Below are 19,614 nucleotides of genomic sequence, written 5' to 3'. Positions count from 1 at the left end.
GAACACCGTTAGGAACAGCCTTACCTTGCGGCGCTTCTGCCCATCATTCATCGCTTCTTCTGTCTGCGGGCATCTTCGGCGGTGTCATTCCCATCCCAGCACGCCGTTTCCTAAGGAAAAGGGAAAAGAACAGAAAAAAGGCAATAGAAAGCATTCAGCAAATCTTTGCTTATTTTTAAAGACTTTACGAGCTTTAAACGCTTACCTGAATCCCAGCCGCTCTGGGGGAACTCTGTCTCTGGGACTTCTCATCCATCTGCAAGAGGGAAAAGACATTCCAGGTTAGCGTGGAAACATCTAGAGGTGCCGCATAACGCGCTTACTCACTGCATTTCTTCTTCATAACCGGCATCCACGCTGAAAACGTTGCAGCACCTAAAAGACACAGAAAAATAATTCAGTTCAATACAAATATGAAAGGGTCGCATCACTCATCGCGCTCTCACTCACCTTCAGCGCTACTCATCTCAGCAGCATGTCGCCATCCCCGGACGCCGGCCATCATCTAAGGAAGGAAAGGAATGAAATTAGAGAACTGTTCAAAAGACTCATTATACTTACCTGTCGGACGCTTGCCAGTGAAGTAACTAGGCAGCAACGAGCCCACATCAATCAACGTGCCCCTGCGCTGAAAGCAGGACGGAGAGCACACTTTCCAAAAAAACAAGGTGAGCTGTGGATCAAAGGGAAGGGTTAGACCCCGGGGAAGAAGGGGTTCAAGCACACAGAGACAATAGGGAGTTAAACTCTACCAATCCTGTGTTTCAGGCCCAGTCTCCAGTCGAGTAGACTCCAGGGAAGGGTTTGAGGTCGTAAGAGGTCAGAACAGGCTGAGTGACGTCCCCGTGGATACCAGGTGAACGTTACAAATATTGGGCAATCAGCGCTGATCATTCCCATGGTGACATGCAGCACTCCTGTGAGTGTGCGGGCCCTGTGCCAGACAGTGGATTCCCTAGTAGGTTCAGTTTGATACACTCACACGGATGTTTGTCTTGTGTGGTGATATGCTGGAGACAGCAACATAGTGCATAAGCACTGCATGGTGCAGGATGGCGTTACGGAGGGTGTGGGCCACTGATGAGTGGTGCACGTGTTGTGGGATGTGGGGTAGTTTCCTGTTAGTCATGTAGTGATAGGTGTCAACCTTACCTCATTCCTATGGGATTTGGGTGTCATGTACCGTTTGTGATGCTTTGGGGCACAGTGTTCTGTGATGTGCACATCGTGCAGTCACATCAACATTGTCAGCATGGCGGTGTGTGCATCTCTCCCCCCAGTTCAATGTCATGTGCCAGTCATGCAACTTACCAGGCAGCCAGGCACGTCGTCCAGCATGTCGCTCCATGAAGCGTGGTAGCGTGGAGTTCCGCAGGACCATAGAGTCATGAGTTGATCCAAGATATCGGGCACAACAATGTGTGATGATCTTGCTGGCGTCGCATACCATCTGCACATTGATAGAGTGGTATTGCTTGCAGTTGCGGTACACCACCTCCATGGCATGCGGGACCACCAACTCCACGTGGGTGCAGTCGAGGGCACCTACACCATTTGGCATGCCTGCCAGTGCATGGAAGCCAACTTTTGTATCAAATATGTCCTGGGGAGTCCGTGGTAGGGATATGTAGTCCCTTGTGTGCTTGAGGAGGGCATCCAGCACTTGGGTCAGTATCCAGGAAAATAAGGGTTGTGATATGCCATGCATGTGCCTCACGGTGTGCTGGTAGGTGCCTGTGGCAAGGAAGTGGAGCACAGAAACCACCTTCAGAAGAGGAGGGATGGTGGTGCGTATTTCAATGAGGCTCACTATGTCGTCGTGTATCAGGTCCACTATGGTGGTGATGGTGTCCCGGTCCAGACGGTACAGGGTGTGGATCTGCTCAGGGGTTGGGTTGAAAGGAATGGCTCTGATGCGAGGGATTGGGGGCTGCCGGCGTGGTAACGGTGGCTGCACTGGTTGGGCATGCTGGCCCTGTCCCACCCTCCTTCTCCTCTGTGGTGGCGGCTGTTGTTGTTGTTGTTGTTGATGCTGTGGCAATGCAAGCATGTCCTCCAGGTCCAGTTATGCTATTACTATTTGAGTATTTACGGCATGCCGGTAACCACTTTTTCCGCCTTCATGAAGCCGTTATTTACATGTCCGCTTTACTTGTGATCTACTCCAGTTTACGGCATGGCGCTAATGCTGGCATGGTGGGTCTAGTGCCCGCGCCCAAACCGTTATTAACGGCATCGTACTTTACGATGCCGCTAATAGCGGTCGGGCTGGTAAGAATAGCCCGTAGCGGAAATCAATGCCGGTATTACTTTACCGGCATTGTTGTTCCCTTAGCACCAAGCTTGGATTGACCACCTATGTCACCTAGTAATTTGCAGTAAAAGTTGCAGTAGGGCCATGTAATAAAGTGCTCGATGTTGCAGAGATTTAAATGATAACTTTATATGATTAATTAGGCTGGGTTTCGTAAGTTTTACTAGGCTTCCTTCACAAGTTGAGACTGAATATTTGCCAGTTGTCTCATCTGCTGTGACATTGTTTTTGTAGGAGTAGTTTTGGGCTATGTCTAAAGGCACATGTTTTCGAAAGCAGTACTTATGTTTGGGTAGTATGTGTGCATTAAAGTGTTTTTCAAAATGTCCTGACTGTTGGGATCAATTGCGGCTATTGTTTCTATTTCTTGGTAGGATTTTAGTACTCTTTTTCGGGATGAAGCTGGATCAAGGTTTAGCCAGACAATAAGCCTCATGCTGAGTTTGCCAATCTGGAAATAAGGATGCCGGTAAGCTCACCGGCACCCTTGTTTCCAAACCGGCAAACTACTGGTTTGCCTGCAGGAGCCGCTGTGCCCGACAGGTCTGACCCTGCTGCGCACAGCGGTCATGGTAGGCAATGTCGTCACTGAAGCACCAGCACCGTTAACAACAGGGCCAGTGCTTCCATGTCCCCACTCCCATAGAGTCCTATGGGAATCAATGGGAATGGAGATTGACAAAATGACTGGCGCCTGAATTCCCGGCTGCCGGACACCTGTAATAGCCCGTTGGCACCGGGAAGTCAGGCGCCTGTCATTTTCTACGGGTCGGGCGGCAACCCGCCAGTAGTGTTGGCAGGCTTACTGCCGGATCTGTGATGAGGCCCAATGTGTTCAGATATGCCATATAAGGCATTTTCTATGCAAGAGCATTTTTATACCAAAGCTGTACAACTTTTGTGACAGTGTTTTGTCAGATGATATGTCATCCCAGAGCTTTCTCAGCTTTGGTGAGACAGGCTGTGACATATTTTGCAACTGCAGTGGAAATGTCTGCAATGTATTGTTTGTGTATATTTGCATTCCACATGAGGGACATTATGGCATTGTAATCATAGATGTACTTTTGGTATAGCATTTACCTTTGTTTGTATATCTACGTCGGCAGTATTTGACACATTTATGTTTTTGGAAGTGTAAGATTTGTGTACGTAGGTCACTATGTGTGGATTCTGAAGGGATGTCACAGGTAATGTATTTTTCAATAAACTGTAGAATAGTTGTATCACTGTCATGGCCAAATTTGGGAGCATCTTTTATCCACAAAAGCATGTGGATGTATTGTGCTCCTCTGGATTGATATTTTTTTCTCTAAAAGAAGTGTTCCACTTCTCTGAGTGGAGGAGTAGTTTTATTGCAGATGAAGTGCAGCATGGCAATGAAGCGATGGTGAAAGTACCTGGATACATTGACAGGGTCAAGAGAACAAAGTTCTCCTGGTGTTTTTATATCTATTGCCACTTTATTTTGGTTTGCAGTTCGTAAGAAGTTGTGCAAGTCATCCCATTCATATTCTGCACAATAACAAACCATGTGGGTGGGCCTAGATCCCTTAGCATAAAACGTACATCAGCATGACATCAGAACCAATATTCTTTTGTACCACGCATGTTTGCCGAGAGATTTGTGATACTTGACTGCAAAACTTCATCTTTGTCTTTTATCTTTTGAACCAGATGGGTAGCGGACATGTTTAAAAAATTAGAGCCTGTTTTTAATGTGTGTGCAACTCCATAACATAGAGTTGCTAGTTCATTTTCGAACAGGAGGTGGAAAATGTATTCTACATTTATCTGAATCTGGGGTACATTCGTAAAGAGTGATATTCTGATGCACTAGTTTGTATTGATCTTTCATCATATCTTCCTCCTTTTCCTATAGGAAAGAGTAGAGGAAAAGAATGTGCTTCTATACTTTTCCACCATATGCTTATAGAAGATCCTTTGACTTGACACATTTGATATGTTTCTAATGCATCTCCTATGGTGTCTTTGGAGTGTAGTGGTTGAATTGTATACTGGTCTAAACTGCTTGCTGCAGTAAAAGGATCTACACGTTCAATTTGGCCAGTTGGTGGTGAATGTTGAATTATTTGGGTGGTTTCGCTTAAGTTATCCTCTATGTTTATATATTTGTAGTATTCATTATTTTCTGCGAGATATTGTAGAGCTTATCTAACATTGTTTAAATCGACTAGTTGTTGCCACATATTTTTTTTGTCTTTTGTTGGTACACCATTAACTAGTGCAATCAATGATTGATCTATTGGCCGTTGTACTCCTAGAGTTTCTACAGTTTCATTAAGATCTAATGGCAAATATACTACTTTGGCACAAATCTCTTTTAGTAACTCAGATGGAGGCAATTTGGCCATTTTCGGTTGAAGGCATGTTATAACTTGAAATGGGTGTACTGTTTGTATTATAATGCTCTCATACAAGTTAAGTTGCTGGAGAGACTTTGGGAGTGGGAAGATTTCTAAGTTGTTAGTAACAGCATGTGATGGTATTTGGTTATTGTCAAGCTTTATATTGCAGCATGTGCAAACTATTGAGGGGTCAGTTATTTTGTATTTATTGTCTGTTGTTAGATATAAAGCTAATTGGAAACATTGGGATTCCTCATTGTCCTCTATTTTGTAAGCCTTATCTACTATTTTTTTGACTTTTTCAAAAAGTTTGTTGACAACAGACACATACTTGTTCTGGTATTTAAGCAGATGTGTTTTGAAACTTAGCTGTTTCTTTTTTGTATGTGCTTGTGAGGAGGTTGGAGTTTGTGAGGCTTTTGCTAATGTTTTCTGAAGTTACTGAATTTTGTAACTCAACTTCAGTTCCATAATATTTACTTTGGATGTGCTCTATTTCTCAAAGGAGTTCTTTGGCTGTTCCATGTAGGAGAATGTTATTTAAATGTTGGCATAGTACAATCTATGCATAAGATTTTGTATGGCAGAATGGTGTATTACTAATATTTTGATGTGGTGGAAGGTGCTTTTGCAAGTTGTTCCTGAAATGCAGGTAAATAAATGTCTTTGCAGTCCAGTGTGGCTGTGCACTGAGCAGGTCTCTATGGTTTGTAAAGTTTTCATTCTACATTTGTCTTTTAGTTTTACATAGTGTTCAAGGAATTGTCGTAATGATTTGAAGGATTGTTGGCGTATGTTACATATTGAGCTGCATGTCCATTTGTACAATGGACGGTTTGTTTGGGTAAAAGGAACATTTGCTTGAAAGTTTGTTGGGGAGGTTTTTCTATAAGGGTTTCTTTTGCCATAATGGTATTTCCTACTATTTCATACCCCTGGTCATTACTGTCTATGGCAATTGTTTTTTTTTGTTCTTGTTTACAAGCCTCTTTGTTGAAATATGCTTCTGTGCTGCTTGTGTGAATCCATTCATCTTCACAGAAGTTTGAAAAGAAATCTATATTGACATTGCATATGTTTAGAAGTACTTTTTTTTGTAATTTATCAATTAATTTAGTTAGCGGTTTTATTCTGTTTAAAATCAATATAAACAACTTTCTCTTTAGTAGAAATGTGCTGTCAATTAGAACTTCAGGATTAATCTTCTGCAGTCGTTTTTAAGGGTGGATCGTGACTTTTTAGCTGTCTTTATAAGTTTGTGAAGAACTGTACGGTGAAACAGTTTTTGTAAAAAAAAGAAATGTTTTGGAATGCTTTGCTGTGGCTACGTTAACACTGGTGGATATAGTTTTAGGTTCATTAGTAGGTCTGCTTTTGTTTGTACATGTTTTTTTACTTTTAGTTTTTACAAGAGGGGCCTTACTTTTTTAATGGTGGGTGGTTTCATTTTGTTGAGTGAGGTTACTAGCGGTTTTTGTTTTAATGTTCTCTATACATTGTTTTAGAGGTGTATGGCTATATGGCTTGCTTTTATTCTTATCTGCTCTATTTTTTCTTTGTTTGCTGCAGAGTTGCTTTTTAGTAGGCATTCTGTTCTGTCTGTTGAAAAAAAAGAAAGTTTGAGTTAGAAAGTTGAGGAATGTATATGCATGTATTGTGCATGGGTGTGTGAGTGTGATTGTAGAGATGAATAGATTGCTGTTTGATTGTGTAGTGGGATAATAGGTGTGGTTGGGAAGGTTATAAGAGTCTGTACAGGTGTAATGGGCTTGGGTTAGTGAGTAAGGGAGTAGTGATGTGATTGAATCAGTAGGGAAAATGTGATATTTTGAGGAAAACAGTGGGCGTTATAATGGTAGTGTTTAGACGGGAATAGAAAGAATATGAATGTTGCAATATAATGAGTAAGAATGAAATAAATGTTGTTGATTCAAAAATAATAATCTAGGCTAATATATAGTGAAAGTACGTTGTTACAATTGGAGAGATATACATGCTATGTTAATGTACTTTGTTGGAAGTGAAGAGTTCTTTTTTCAGTAGCTGTATTCAGCAATCTTCTTTCCTGTAATTATAAAAAAAAAGTTTATTTTTAGTAAGAGAGGTTGTTATTTATAAAGGAGGGAGGAGTTGTTGGGAAAAATAGTTAATAAAGTTGTGTTATGGGTGGTGTACTAAAGTATGTTAACTATGTCGTTTGAACAGTTGGAGTATGAGAAGTGCTGTTTGGGACATTAGGAGGAACAGTGCAAAAATGGGTGTCAGAACATTTCTAGGTTATTTTTGTGCAGCTGATTTTAATAAAAGAAGTGCTGTGTGTGGTGCAGTGTATTTGTAATGTGTTGCATTGATTATAAAGAATAGGCAAACTGTGGCCTAGTGCTAATGCAATGGCGGATTGTTGTTGCAACAGTGTTTGGTGTCTTATAGTAGAGGTTGGTAAAGAAGAGTACTTTATATGTAAGGTGTAGTGCTGTGTATAGATACTTTGGCGGTATACACATATGTGTGAGCAGATGAGAATGGTGTCAGTGTAAGGGATGTAATGAGTGAGGTTGGAAAGTGTGACATTTATATGGAATGAAAAATGGAAAATGCTGAGCGTTTAAAAAATATTTTTTTAGGAGCATTTTCATGAAAGTTAAAAAAAATGCATATGTGCATTTATGGCAGCACTGTGTCTAACTTTTTGTTAAAAAAAAGAAAAGCAGATGGAAAAGATTTGTAGAACAATTTTAAGTGTCACTTGGTGCGTAGAAGTTTCATATGTTGGCAGTACATGCATACTTGCCAACATGATGCATTCCAATATGTAGGTGCTTATCAAGTCTTGTTTTTTTTTCTTTCATTGGTGAAACATGATCATTGGTGAAAAATGAGAAAATGTTATTCCATTTGAGCTTTAATACAAACCTACACCATCTTGTTTCCTACAGAGGACGCCATGGCTAGTGGATTGGTGATGTTATAAAATATACAGTGGACCTACAGTGGGCACGGCCAAAGGCCATGGTTAGTGGCTTGGTGATGTTGTACAATATACAGTAGCCAGGGCCAAAGGCTAAATCTAAACTGACCACCCTTTCAAAACTTCAAACAAGAGCTTGATTTTCCTCCGAAATGCTTCAAGATGTTTTGCTCCATTGGGAAATATGGTCATTGGTGAAAAATTAAATTCCATTTGCGCTTTAATACAAACCTACACCATTTTGTTTCCTGCAAAGGAATAAGCACTGCAGAGGCGTGTGCTGTGAGTCACACTCCGGGGCGCACTTGGTGCGGTTGTAGCACACTTTAACAGTTGTATTTCATGACAATCAATGCCTTGGGAATCCTAAAATTATATGTTATGTTTGTGTTATGACACTGGCTGCCAATGGCACTTACTACTACAACGGTGTCTGTTGGAGGGGGCTTGACATGTTGCTGCAAGAATGATTACTGTGTGATTACTCACCCAAGGCATGACTGTTTAACATGAGTTGTCAGAATGATCACATCTTTCTATCGGAGGGGGAAGCCTGTGGTGCCCATATGACCGCCTTTTGCGTCCACCAGCAGTCATACACTCTGTCGCAAAACATAACACACAATCGGACAGGTGTTTGGTAGAGCAGGAGATGGCGTGCACCAAGGAGAGAGAAACACATATACAGCATAATTCCACAGCATCTGGAAAGTGGTTTCCATTCTAAAAATGCTTCCCACATTGGAGATTAGTGCAACAGAACAATCAGAGGAAACAAAGTATATTTCCATTACTCTGGACAGCTGTGAAGGTGCCTGGCACAACCCACAATAACTGGTCCTATTTCAACTGGGCCTGGGTGGAGATGGAAGACCCCTGAACTTGGCAGGCAGGTGTGATATCCGACAATCCATTCTGGACTTACCTAGAGGCCAGCGGCTTGTCCCAACATACTTATGTACATGCTTCCTAGTTCAGGTTGTATTAGTACCCCTTGTTTCAAATCCACACTGCTTCCTACCAAAAGACAGTATAACTGTTAGCATACACTATTCAGCTTTTTTGTTGTGGAGACACGTTTTGGGGGTTGACAGTTGATCACGGATGCCCCATCTACAATTGCTTCTGAAAAATGTATTCTCTTTGAGTAAGTGGCCCGGGTGTATTCCATAAGGGCTCCATTAGTGGTCATGGCCTTATGGCTTTGTTGCCCGAAAATGCCTGGATTATTTACAGGTCTTAATTGAGTCCTACTCTTCCACACCCCAGTCCTATATTCTTTGAGGATGAGCGACCCTGTAGAGACACTATTTTGGTTAAGTTGTTGGCTTGTCCTCGTTACCCACATTGCTCCTCCCCTCCAGCAGCACTCCCTGTACCTGTGATTCCAAGGCAACAGATACAAAATCGGGTCCCATTCTCGGGAGGACTGTGACGAGGAAGAGGACGACTCAGAATAATGATGATTATCAGTAAGTTACCCCGGTATTTATTAATTCAATACTCTTTAAAGATATATAAAGCAAGCTACCAGACTTTGAAAAAAACGAAAAACAATGTAATTTGATTGCAAAAGACCACCAGATCAGAATCCAGCAGGCGGGTCAACGTTCAGTTTGGAGTGGATCGCAAATGTGAAAGGGGTACCCCACGTTGTAGACCTACACATATCCGAGATAGAAGCATCTTTACCATCTGCCCAAGAAATAGCCACTGCGCTGGTTGAAGAACCTGGAAAGTTAAAGGGATTTGCTGCTTTACATGCACTGTAACAATGCATTTCCTAAACCACCTGTTGATGAGACCTTTCTGGCTCGAGGAATACAGGATAAACAATGCCTTTAACTTTTCGAAGTCGTACATTCTGTCCAGAAATACATTTTTGGCGCTGCCTACTTTGAGGAGAGAACGAGGGTCAACTTGGTTAAAGGTGGGGCGAATAATCTTGAAATAATATTGCGTCCAATGTTGCTCCCAAGCCTTTATTGCTGGTACCAGTTGTGATGACCAATGGCCTCTGGGCATGAAGGATTTTACCCTTGAATGGATGCGCATCTTGAGTCCACCTGTGGAGATTTTCTTGTAGTGACTGGGGCTCTGGAATTCCAAGTCCGGTGGCCAGTGCTTCAGAACGTGACAAACTGGGGACATTGGATGTGATCTTGGCCCTGGCACTGAGACTATGCTTGCCACCACGTCTCCTTGCACTTGTTTGAGTCGAGGTCTTGAGCTGGTGACAGATGAGATTTTGAGAGGTTGATTATCAGGCCATAGAAGAACATGACAGAGCATATTCTGCCAGGGTGAAGCAAACTGGTTGAACTTGTTGGATAGGCAGATGACCTGTTTGATCATGTAGCAGCCAGTCGCCCAGGAAGGGATACCACTGGACTTCGTCATCATGGAGGAGACCCGCCAAGTCTGGCAACCTGATAGGGATATGAAAGAATGCACCTTCTAGGTCCAGGGAGGCAATGAAGGGCCTTTGAAGATGCTGATGTTATGGATTCTATCCTGAAGGATGCTGATATCACATACGTTTTGATGTTCTTGATGTCCAAGATAGTGTAAGATGGACACCAGCTGACACTTTGGCCACGAGCAAGAGAAGGGAAGGGAATATAAACCTGTGGGTTGGTCTTCCACTGGAACCTAAGTGATAGCTCAGTAGGACCCGTATGAGTGACACCAAGGCTGAGGATTTTTGCTGAATTCCTGGCAATAGACAATCCAAATGGGAAGGAGTTGGAGGGATGTTCCTGAATTCTGTGGCATAACCATGATTGACAGTGTTCTGGACCCATTGATCAGAGATCGACTGTTGCCATTTTTTAGAAAAAGAGCTGAATTCTGCCTCCTTAACTTCCATTCCAGTTCTGGATGTCACCCAGTTATTTACAAAAAAGGTAGCAGGCACCCTTTTCTACAAAGAACTGTTCTGTGTTTTTTTCCCGCTTTGAGAATCGCTTTTTGCTCTCTGTACCTTTCACAAAGGAGGAATATCCATTTGCATATCAGTCTTTGTCCCGCCCACAAGGGCAGTCCAGCACCAAAATGCCAGGATAGCCTCCTTTGAACAAGAGTACCAACAGCAACCCCAGACACGTATTTCAGCTTTGTTGGGCCTCATCAGTGAGGTGGAGCTGTGCCTCCCTGAGCACAGTGAGCAAGGTGTCCACGTCTGGGTTACCCCAGATGATTTAGGGTGACCAACCCCAAGTTCCTTGCAAAATGCAAAAAAGGTAGCAGGCGCCCCTCTCTATTGTTTGGATTGCCGCGGACGGTGTGTGTTCGGTTTACATGCAGTTGGTGCAGGTCCGTCTACCTCTATCCCTGCCCCTCGACAGAGGCCCATATTGACTGAAAAATGATTGTCCTTTTAAGTCGTTGTTTCATAGGTCGTCTCCAAGATTCTACTAAAAGTCTAGGCTGAACAGGGATAGACAATTTTGCCTTCTGCCGCTTGTTTCTTCGACACACCCAGTTCGCATCCACACAGTTTCTGGTCTGAAAATGGTCCCTGCAGAAGGGAGGGTTTCTGGCAAGCATCTGTTTTCAGCTAGCAGAGCTAACCTCGTCTCCTAGCACCTACTGAAGAAGATGCAGATGCTGCTGCTTTTAGTCCACCATAGGAAATGACCGCCGCGCGAAACGGCACTTGCTTGTGCATCATCACTGATCCATCAGCGCAATCTGAACCATCATCTTCCATGGCTCAAATGGCAGTGACGTCCTCCAGGAGTGAGTGCGCTTTGCAAGTAGCTTGAGTGGCAGATATTCAGGCAAAGAAACATAGAAGAAAGGATTCCAGCTTTCTAACTGCAACCTCTAATGGTGAGGCATCCTCTGAGGTCACCATGGTTGTGCGTAGAGAATGAGTGAAGTAAGCAAGGAGTTTTATAGCAGTTACACTTTGGTCGGATATATAGGAATCCCAGTTTTGTCTGGCTCTTGGAATACTTTAGTAAAGATGTCATGTACGACCTGTATGACGGACAGTTTTACTATAACTAGTGTCTGAATCTGGTGTACGCAAATGCAATTGGATGTGGAAGGTTTTTCACGATCTTCAAGACTCGGGTTGGCCTGTAAGTGTGGTCAGAAGTCCGCAAGGACAGATTTGATGTATTTCCCCAGTTAACTCTTTTGGGTCGTCATCTTCTACAACCACGGTCGCCACTTGGAAAGGTTTAGGACGTTCTCGCAAGTGTTTTTGAGTCGTTTCTAGAAATCAGGTATTGCATACCTCTCAACTCACGCGTTTAGCGGGTGTCGCCCGCAAGGAAACGCGTTCACTCACCCGCCAAGCTCCTTATCTGGCCATTAACTTCAATGGACTCTCAACAACCCGACTGGAAAGGTTGAGAGCTATAACATTGGCAATCTCAGAATCAGAGCTGCTGGAGCCACAGGAGGAGGTGCTGGAGCCACAGGAGAAGGTCCCCAGTTAATGGCAAGGGTGCAAGAGTGAAGGGAGGGACAGTGCTGGAGTTACAGGAAAGTGTGGAACAGGATCCGGGGTTGAATGGGCAGTAGTAGACTTGCAGGGGATTGGTGCCATGTCTATGTTTCTGACTTCTATATGAAGTGGAATTTTGAAGTAGTTTCCTCTTCTTTTTCCCTTTCCCTTGTCCACAGAAAACTTGTTTTCCCACGGGTTACTGTGGGGACATCACGTGATCGCGGGAGCGTGTTCTCGCGAGATCTCGATACACGGGATCTCGCGAGCCCACGCTCCGCGGGAAAACGTTCCCGCTTCAGAGTTGGCGCCCTGCCAGCTAGAGCGGTCGTACAGGAGCGCTGCTCCTGATTACAGAAAAAGGAGAATCAACTCCAGAACCATCACTACAGCTCATAGGGCATAACACCACAGCCACTGGAGGCTTCATGGGGGCCCTATGAGCTTACGGCGTGCCACCGGTGAGCACAACCCTTCCACAGTGAAGTAACTGGGGAAGCACAGGACTTGGTCAGCGAACAGTGAGTAAGCGCCCTACGCCACCAGTCCGCCTTAAGGCATTCTCCCTTGTTCTCAGTCAATAAAGACTGTTAGAAACCCTACCGCGTCCTGTCTTACATTCAGGCCACAACAGTTACATTTCAGGAAAGATCGTAAATTCAACTGAAATGCAGTCTTACCTGATATGGATTCATTTATGTGCCGATCTGCATTTGTCTCCCGCATTCTTTTCACAGGATGGCACATGTCGCAGTGTATTGTGGGTGCTTTCTTTTATTCAGGACGCACCAGTACAAAGTTATGCATGTGTGCAAGTTCAGCACTGAGTGCTTTTCCAAATCTTATCTTTCATGGAAAAGATTACTCCCAATACTTGCTGCGTCATGTCCATAAGACAGACAGAAGAAAACGAAGTGCTGCCAGCCGGGAGGATTCCTCATAGTCCAGCCCCAGGGAGGGAGTCGTGGGATCAGGTAAAAAGGATAAACAAAGTAGGGTGTGTCCACGGCCGCCCACCCTCAAAGAATATAGGACTGTGACGAGGAAGAGGGACGAAAAGGCAATGAATCTTATTGCCACATTTGGGGGAGATATGCATATAGTGTAAACAGTGGGGTGCCCACGTTTCAAGCAATTAACAGATACCTACCTCTGTTGCGTTATGGAGCATTAGGAATTGGATGGTGATGTATCGTTTCTTTGGAAATGCTAGGGCAAACACTCTCTTATGTCAAAAATGTACCACTACATCCAAGTTCGAAAGTGGGGAAAAATGACATGGGTGTCTGGGGTCAGAACTAGAGGATGTGGGAGTAGGGGGTGTTCAGAGAGTGTATGGAGGCATCCTACCCATAAAGGCGCAGAGATGCTGAGTTAGAGAACAGTGCAGAAAATAAAATTTCAAAGGTTGATGAAACCTTAATTCAAAGTAACCTCGTAGATCCTTGAAATGTTCCTTATAACGCCTTAGATCTATAAATGCATGTGAGAACGCCTGCCATGTTACACTACACAAATAAGACGGGTAGAGGCTTTGCTCGTGTAGCTCAATCAAAGTTCTGACCTTTGGTGCACACGGATCTCTTCAGTAGATGCATAAACCCACTGTAGGCGCGGTGGCATGGTTGCCACACGGATCAAGAAAGGCACCAAGAGCTCAGAGTCACTTTCAAGGATTTTACTTCAGGTGGTGGATACAAAATGGGGCACATTTTAAACAGCCTCAAACTCAACCAAACAAAAGAAATGTCAGGACGGTTATCCCAGATTCTGTCTGGTTCTCTCCAGTCCTGGATGGTCCCACGATGTCCTCCCAAGCACCTCAGGATATCAGGCTTTCCCATCTTGGGACCCACTCAAAAAGGTTCTTGCTCAGTTTGTGGTGTGACGGTGGCCCTCTGCCTTCATCTGCAAATTTTCTTTAGGAATTTGTCCTATTCCAATGGGTGTTTTTTTGCATTTCTAGAATCCCGAACGCCAAGACAGTTTTATCAATAAATCCTATGAGCACCTAGTCAGTGAAAGAAGTCTTTGTGGTGACACCTAGGCAGACAAGGAGAGGTCCCATGGGTGAGATTTTTTCCCGACCTTCTCCTATTTCTACTTTTCCCTCAAATCCTGTTCTGCCCTCCCTGACACAATGACGTTCCTCCACCCACCTCCTGGTCCTGTCTAGAACCGACCTGGCTCACTGCAACCTGCCTGCTATTCTTGGATGTGCACTGTTCTTCCTAACTCTCAGCTGTATCCCACCTATCTTCCATCAGGGTTATCACCTCATTGTCACTGCCTACCTCTGAAACACCACCTCAATACCACCTTGGGCTCTTATCTCCACACCTTCTCTCTATCCCCTTGGGTTGTTCTTGTCACCACCAATGCTGCTCTACCACTTTGGCCACGTCTTGTCTCCATCTCATCTCTACAAGTTTGCATTGTTCTCTTCGCCACCACCTCCTCCCTATCACCTTGGTCTGTTCTCTTCATAACCACTTTATGTCAACCAATTAGGAACTTCTCCTCACCACCATCTCGAGTCTACCAAGAAGGCTCCCCTCCAATATATTCACTACCACCTCCTTAACCATGTCCTCCTCAGCTGTTAGCTCCTTCGCCACTCTGATTACTACCAACACCTTTCACCCTTTTGGTCTCAGCACCTCTTCCCCTTCTAATCCTACCACCACCTCCTCCCCTGTAGATGTACTGTCCCCTTCTGCCATGGCGCCATCTTTCCATCTCTCGCTACTTCTCAGTTCACCTTCATCTCCAACTCTTCCCACTCAACAGTCTCTGCCAAAGTTGCTCCAAACAAAACTGCTTTCCAGTCTCGAGCCTTCACCAAACCCAAGCCTCTAGCTCCTGCAAAGCTCACCGAGCTGTCTGGTTATATAGGGTTCTCCCTCCTCCCATTGGATGGGACTTCCACTGAGGGGCTGTGTGCTGTGATTGGCTGTGGTCCTTTACATTGTGTTTCTGAATGAGACTGTGGGGACCGGCATAAGTCTATATAGAGTCTGGTGGGCATTTTGGAATTCTTGTGTGCAACTAGTTTGTCAGGGAGAACTGCCTGTGCCTGGGACCAGCCTATTTTGGAGTTTGGGGATGTAAGCACACTTTAGGAGCACAATGGTGTTTCACACACTGTTCCTGCGTTTATTGGGCGTTTGTGCTCTATTTGTGGGTTTGTGGATTCACTGACATTTTGCACGGGTCCCCAAAACTCATGAAATGCACAAAGATAGATTTTATGTTGCTCTGTGTTTGTGGGTGGGTCAGTGAGACGGTTGAGAAGAAGCAGCCCAGTAAGGTCTGGCCCACATTAGGGAGGATGTATGGAAGTCATCATGACCGACCCCTGCTGTGCAATCGGGACACTGAGTCCACATTCCACACCCAAAATCATCATCCGCTGGCTCCGAAAGGAAGGGACCCGCAGGCCAGTGGCCCACCTGTCTGCTGAGCCAGGCAGGGGGCTTCATCGCACCACATACTAGTTATTATGAGGATGCACGAAGGGTTCCATGTGTTAAAATCACGGCAAAAATGGCCGTTTACACAAGAAAGCGCTGCAAAAAGGCAGTGGTTTTGCCGCTGCAATCCATGTAAAGGTTGCGGGGGACAACCCCACAACCGCCAAACCCATTATACCATTTAAGGGGCGTGGGGGACACCCCACAACCCCCGTTCCCCTTAAATGATATAACAGGGTAAACCTTTACCAGGTCAAACCACAGCATTTTTGCCACGATTTTTAGCACAGGCAAAATTTCGCCGCAATATTATTACTGCATACCGCATGAAGTACAAGTGCAAAAAGCCTGTGGTTGGCCATTTTGCAGGTTTGATGATCACTTGCCAAGTATTTCCTCCAAAATAAAATGTAGATTTAGATCACTACATAATTAGAAAAAGTAACAGAGAAAGCTATAGTTGTGGTGCTAAATTTTGTGTAAACCTTTAAAATGATGTCTGTGTTCATACAGCAAGTACACACATTTGGCCAGAGGTATGAGCACTAATAAGAAAGTGTAGATGATGGTTTCACAAGCAGTTAACACTGACACACTTATGGTGCTGCGTGTGTCCTTGACTAAACTCTAATGTTGGTCTAAAAGTGAAACACAGAATTCTTAGTGGACCAGGAAGGGCGGAATTCTATAGACATAGAATCCGTTGAGCAATCGTGTCTGGCACATCACTTCAAGAGCCCGCTTTGACTCTAGAGAATAGGCAAAGTGTAAACATTCTTACATTCGGTGAAATGTGTAAGAAAAGGGTGACCGGTCTGACAGCAACAGACATGGCACACCAGTGTATTGCAGTCATGCCTCCCAACCCAATTCCCATTTGCAGACAATGTATAGATGGTTTACCCGCCGTAAAAATGTTTTTCGGACAATAAGGATTCTGAGTGACAAACACTAGTAGAGAGGTGTAAGGTGGAGGGCATGGGAGGAGATGTGGGTTAAGGTGGGAGAGGTAGGAGGCCAGAAGATAGAGAGGAGAGGTAAAAGAGGAAGAGAGACCGAGCTGGGAGGAGAAGGGAGAATGTGCACAACACAGTAAAAGGCTGCAGAAGAGTTTGCCAAATAAATGGATGGGTATGCTAGAAGAATAGTATGGACGCAGAGTCCTATTGCCCGGAGTCACTCTGTGTAAAGGGAACAGGACAAACACAGAGCAGCGTTCTCTGTCCCAAAGGGACAATGTTAAAGCTGTGTTTAAACCCAGAAAAGAATGACCCCGTGGAGCCAGGCATTGTGCCAAATTCTTTTGAAATAACGGTATGAACAGCACTGTTCTTAGAAAAAACTAAAAACTGTTTTTCATATTGTGATGGCTGGTAAGTTGACCCAAGTCACGTGACACTTTAAACCGGTGCTGGCGTTTTTGCCAACAGTGCTGTACATGCTGGGAGTAGGCACACATTTATTACGAAAATAACTAAATTGCAAGTCCCAGAATGCAAAGGGATGTTGGTTGAAAAGCATGGACTGGCTCAGGTGGCCACCTTCGAGCTTTGATCGTCCACAATGTGGGTGTTTAGAGCTGTGGCAAAATAAGACCCACCTACACATTTAGAACTCTTTAAACCTGAGGAAAAGAAACAGAAACATCTATGTGTGTGTCATGGCTTCATTAAGCACTTACCGCTAAACGGTGCGTGTATGTGCATACAGCGTTTGCCACATTTTGCGTGAAGCCACAGACATTAATAGCAAGTGTAGCTGGTGGACTTTACATGGACAGTTAATGCTGATGTTCTCAAGTTGCTGCTTCCGTACCTGTCTAAACTCAGTTATAAGGTATACTTGTTAGTAACTTTGGATGTGAAACTGAAAGTCTTGTAGTGAGATGTGCTGAACAAATGTCATTGGCCTATGTGAAAGATAAAACTATTATGTGGTGGAAGATGACATCCACATGTCCCACAGCTGCCCGCCTACCATCTGTATTCTATCATTAAACAGTAGCCAGCTGCGATCCAATAAAAGAACATTGGAGGTTTATTAAATGTAAACTACTCCAAGAGATCATTGCTTAAATCCAGTGACTGAAGGCACACTTGGTTAAGACATTTTTATTACAAGAGGACATGATTGACATCTGCAATTCAACCATTAACTTTCAGAAGTCTCAGTTAAAATGACAATGTCAGCCCCATAGCACCCCTTAGTTTGATCTTGGGGTGTGAATGAGATAACTCTAAGAGATTCCATGGGTGTCTGTTTTGGGCTGGGAGGGATGGTAGTGGGTCAGAATGGCCAAAGGAATTAGTACAGCCATGAGCGGTCAATGGGAAGGTGAAAAGCAAAACAACACCCACAGTCTGTGTGCCCCACCCCGAATACCATCTCCCTCCTATCTGTACTCCTATGCCAATGGTTTTGACTTATATGTGGTGATAGAGTGCAGCCCAATAGCCAAAACTAAAAATAAGGGCTATTAAAGCCTACTGGAGCATAGTGGCCTACAATGATCCTAACAGGCAGACCTTTGGTATTATATAGCAAGTTGATACTAAGTTTGAGGTTAATTGAACATTTAAAAATAAAAGATGATTAAAATAAAAATTAGCACTCCATTGCAAATGACGCACAAAATTGTCCACAAAGCATCTCCGGAGCTGGTCATGTGGCAGCCATTTTTATTTGATATGCAGGAGAATGGCCTGAATGCAATAGGAATTTGAGGTCTTAAATTTGGCAATGTTAGAGGTTCAGCTTGAAAACATATGCCTTCAGTGGAAAGACTGACTACAGAGGTGAACCCAATGGAGAACAGCATCCCCATACACGCTGTGCCTTTTGTTTCCACTGTAAAGTGTGGTTGATTGACAAGGCATGTCTTTGTTCTGCTGGCTGAGTAACACATCTCAATTCTGGTTTCCTTGCAGGTCAGCATCTCTACTGTGGGCTACGGCGACACATACCCAGAGACGCACCTTGGCAGGCTCTTTGCATTCCTCTGCATTTCTTTTGGGATAATATTAAATGGAATGCCCATCTCAATACTTTACAACAAATTCTCAGATTACTACACTAAACTGAAGTCCTATGAGTACACAACAATACGGAAGAAAAGAGGAAAAGTGGACTTTGCGGGAAGAGCCATGCAGAAGTTTTCCCAGTGCTGTGCTGGCGGCCCTGCCCATCATCTCCCGAGACAAAGACACTAGTGACATTCTTCGGCACATTGGGATGTTGTGTTGGAAAGAGCCGTTCCCAAGAACCTTAGGATGAAACGGTTTATCAGACATTTTCAAAATACATCTCTGGAGTAATTTAAACCAGATTACTTGAAGCTTACCAGTGTGTGGACCACATCCCAAAACGCACTGACTAGTATTGCAAATTAGCATCTTCTAAAGTTAAACGATAACTTTATCCCTCTACAGAATCCCATAAAAAAGATTTCTTTCACCTAGCGTCCGAGGGATTCCATGCTACTTCTCAGGGTCTTTTCTGCTGTATTACTGCTGCATATGATGCTTACAGGTGGAACATCTCTACATCATACCTTCAAGTCCTATCCGATCATTGGCCATGTGCAAGGTTTTATTTGAGAAAAAAGGGCAGAGAATATAATTAGTTATAACTACAATGTGTATAATTTCCATTCATGTTACAACTTGTAAAATACATCCATATAATAATGAACATTAACTATTTATTTCAATTCCAGTACATTTTAAATACCTAAATGCTTATTTCGAATTCTTCATTATAAGAAACAAAATAAATGTGATTATCAAACAATGTTCATGATCAAAAGTGACCATCAGTTATTCATGTAACATCACGCATGTATGTTCCTTTTCCAAGTATCAGCCCTTGGTTCTGTGACAGAGTCACAGCCCTGAAGCTAAGGGATGGTTGACTCTGGTGGTTGGGTACTGCCACCTGCTCCGTCATGCAAGACCCAGAAGAGCTGTGTGTGCGTCGCACAGGTCCTTCATCACTTCCCTAGCCGTGTGTGTAGAACTCCTGCTGTCCTTAGC

General features: G+C 43.9%; 1 protein-coding gene across 1 annotated transcript in view; it reads left to right on the top strand.

Annotated features, from left to right (window-relative positions):
• The window catches only part of KCNV2 (potassium voltage-gated channel modifier subfamily V member 2), a 220,184-nt gene extending 200,808 nt beyond the window's left edge, over nt 1–19,376 (top strand). The window contains exon 2 of the mRNA XM_069625742.1: nt 18,511–19,376. Coding sequence (XP_069481843.1) covers nt 18,511–18,792 — 282 coding nt within the window. The 3' untranslated portion in view covers nt 18,793–19,376. The remainder of the gene's footprint in view (nt 1–18,510) is intronic.
• The last annotated feature ends 238 nt before the right edge of the window (nt 19,377–19,614 follow it).

The sequence above is a fragment of the Ambystoma mexicanum genome, chromosome 6p (assembly GCF_040938575.1).
Source record: "Ambystoma mexicanum isolate Mex_15411 chromosome 6p, UKY_AmexF1_1, whole genome shotgun sequence".
NCBI lineage: Eukaryota > Metazoa > Chordata > Amphibia > Caudata > Ambystomatidae > Ambystoma > Ambystoma mexicanum.
The sequence above is the reverse complement of the archived record's forward strand: the minus strand, read 5'-3'. Positions and strand labels throughout refer to the sequence as shown.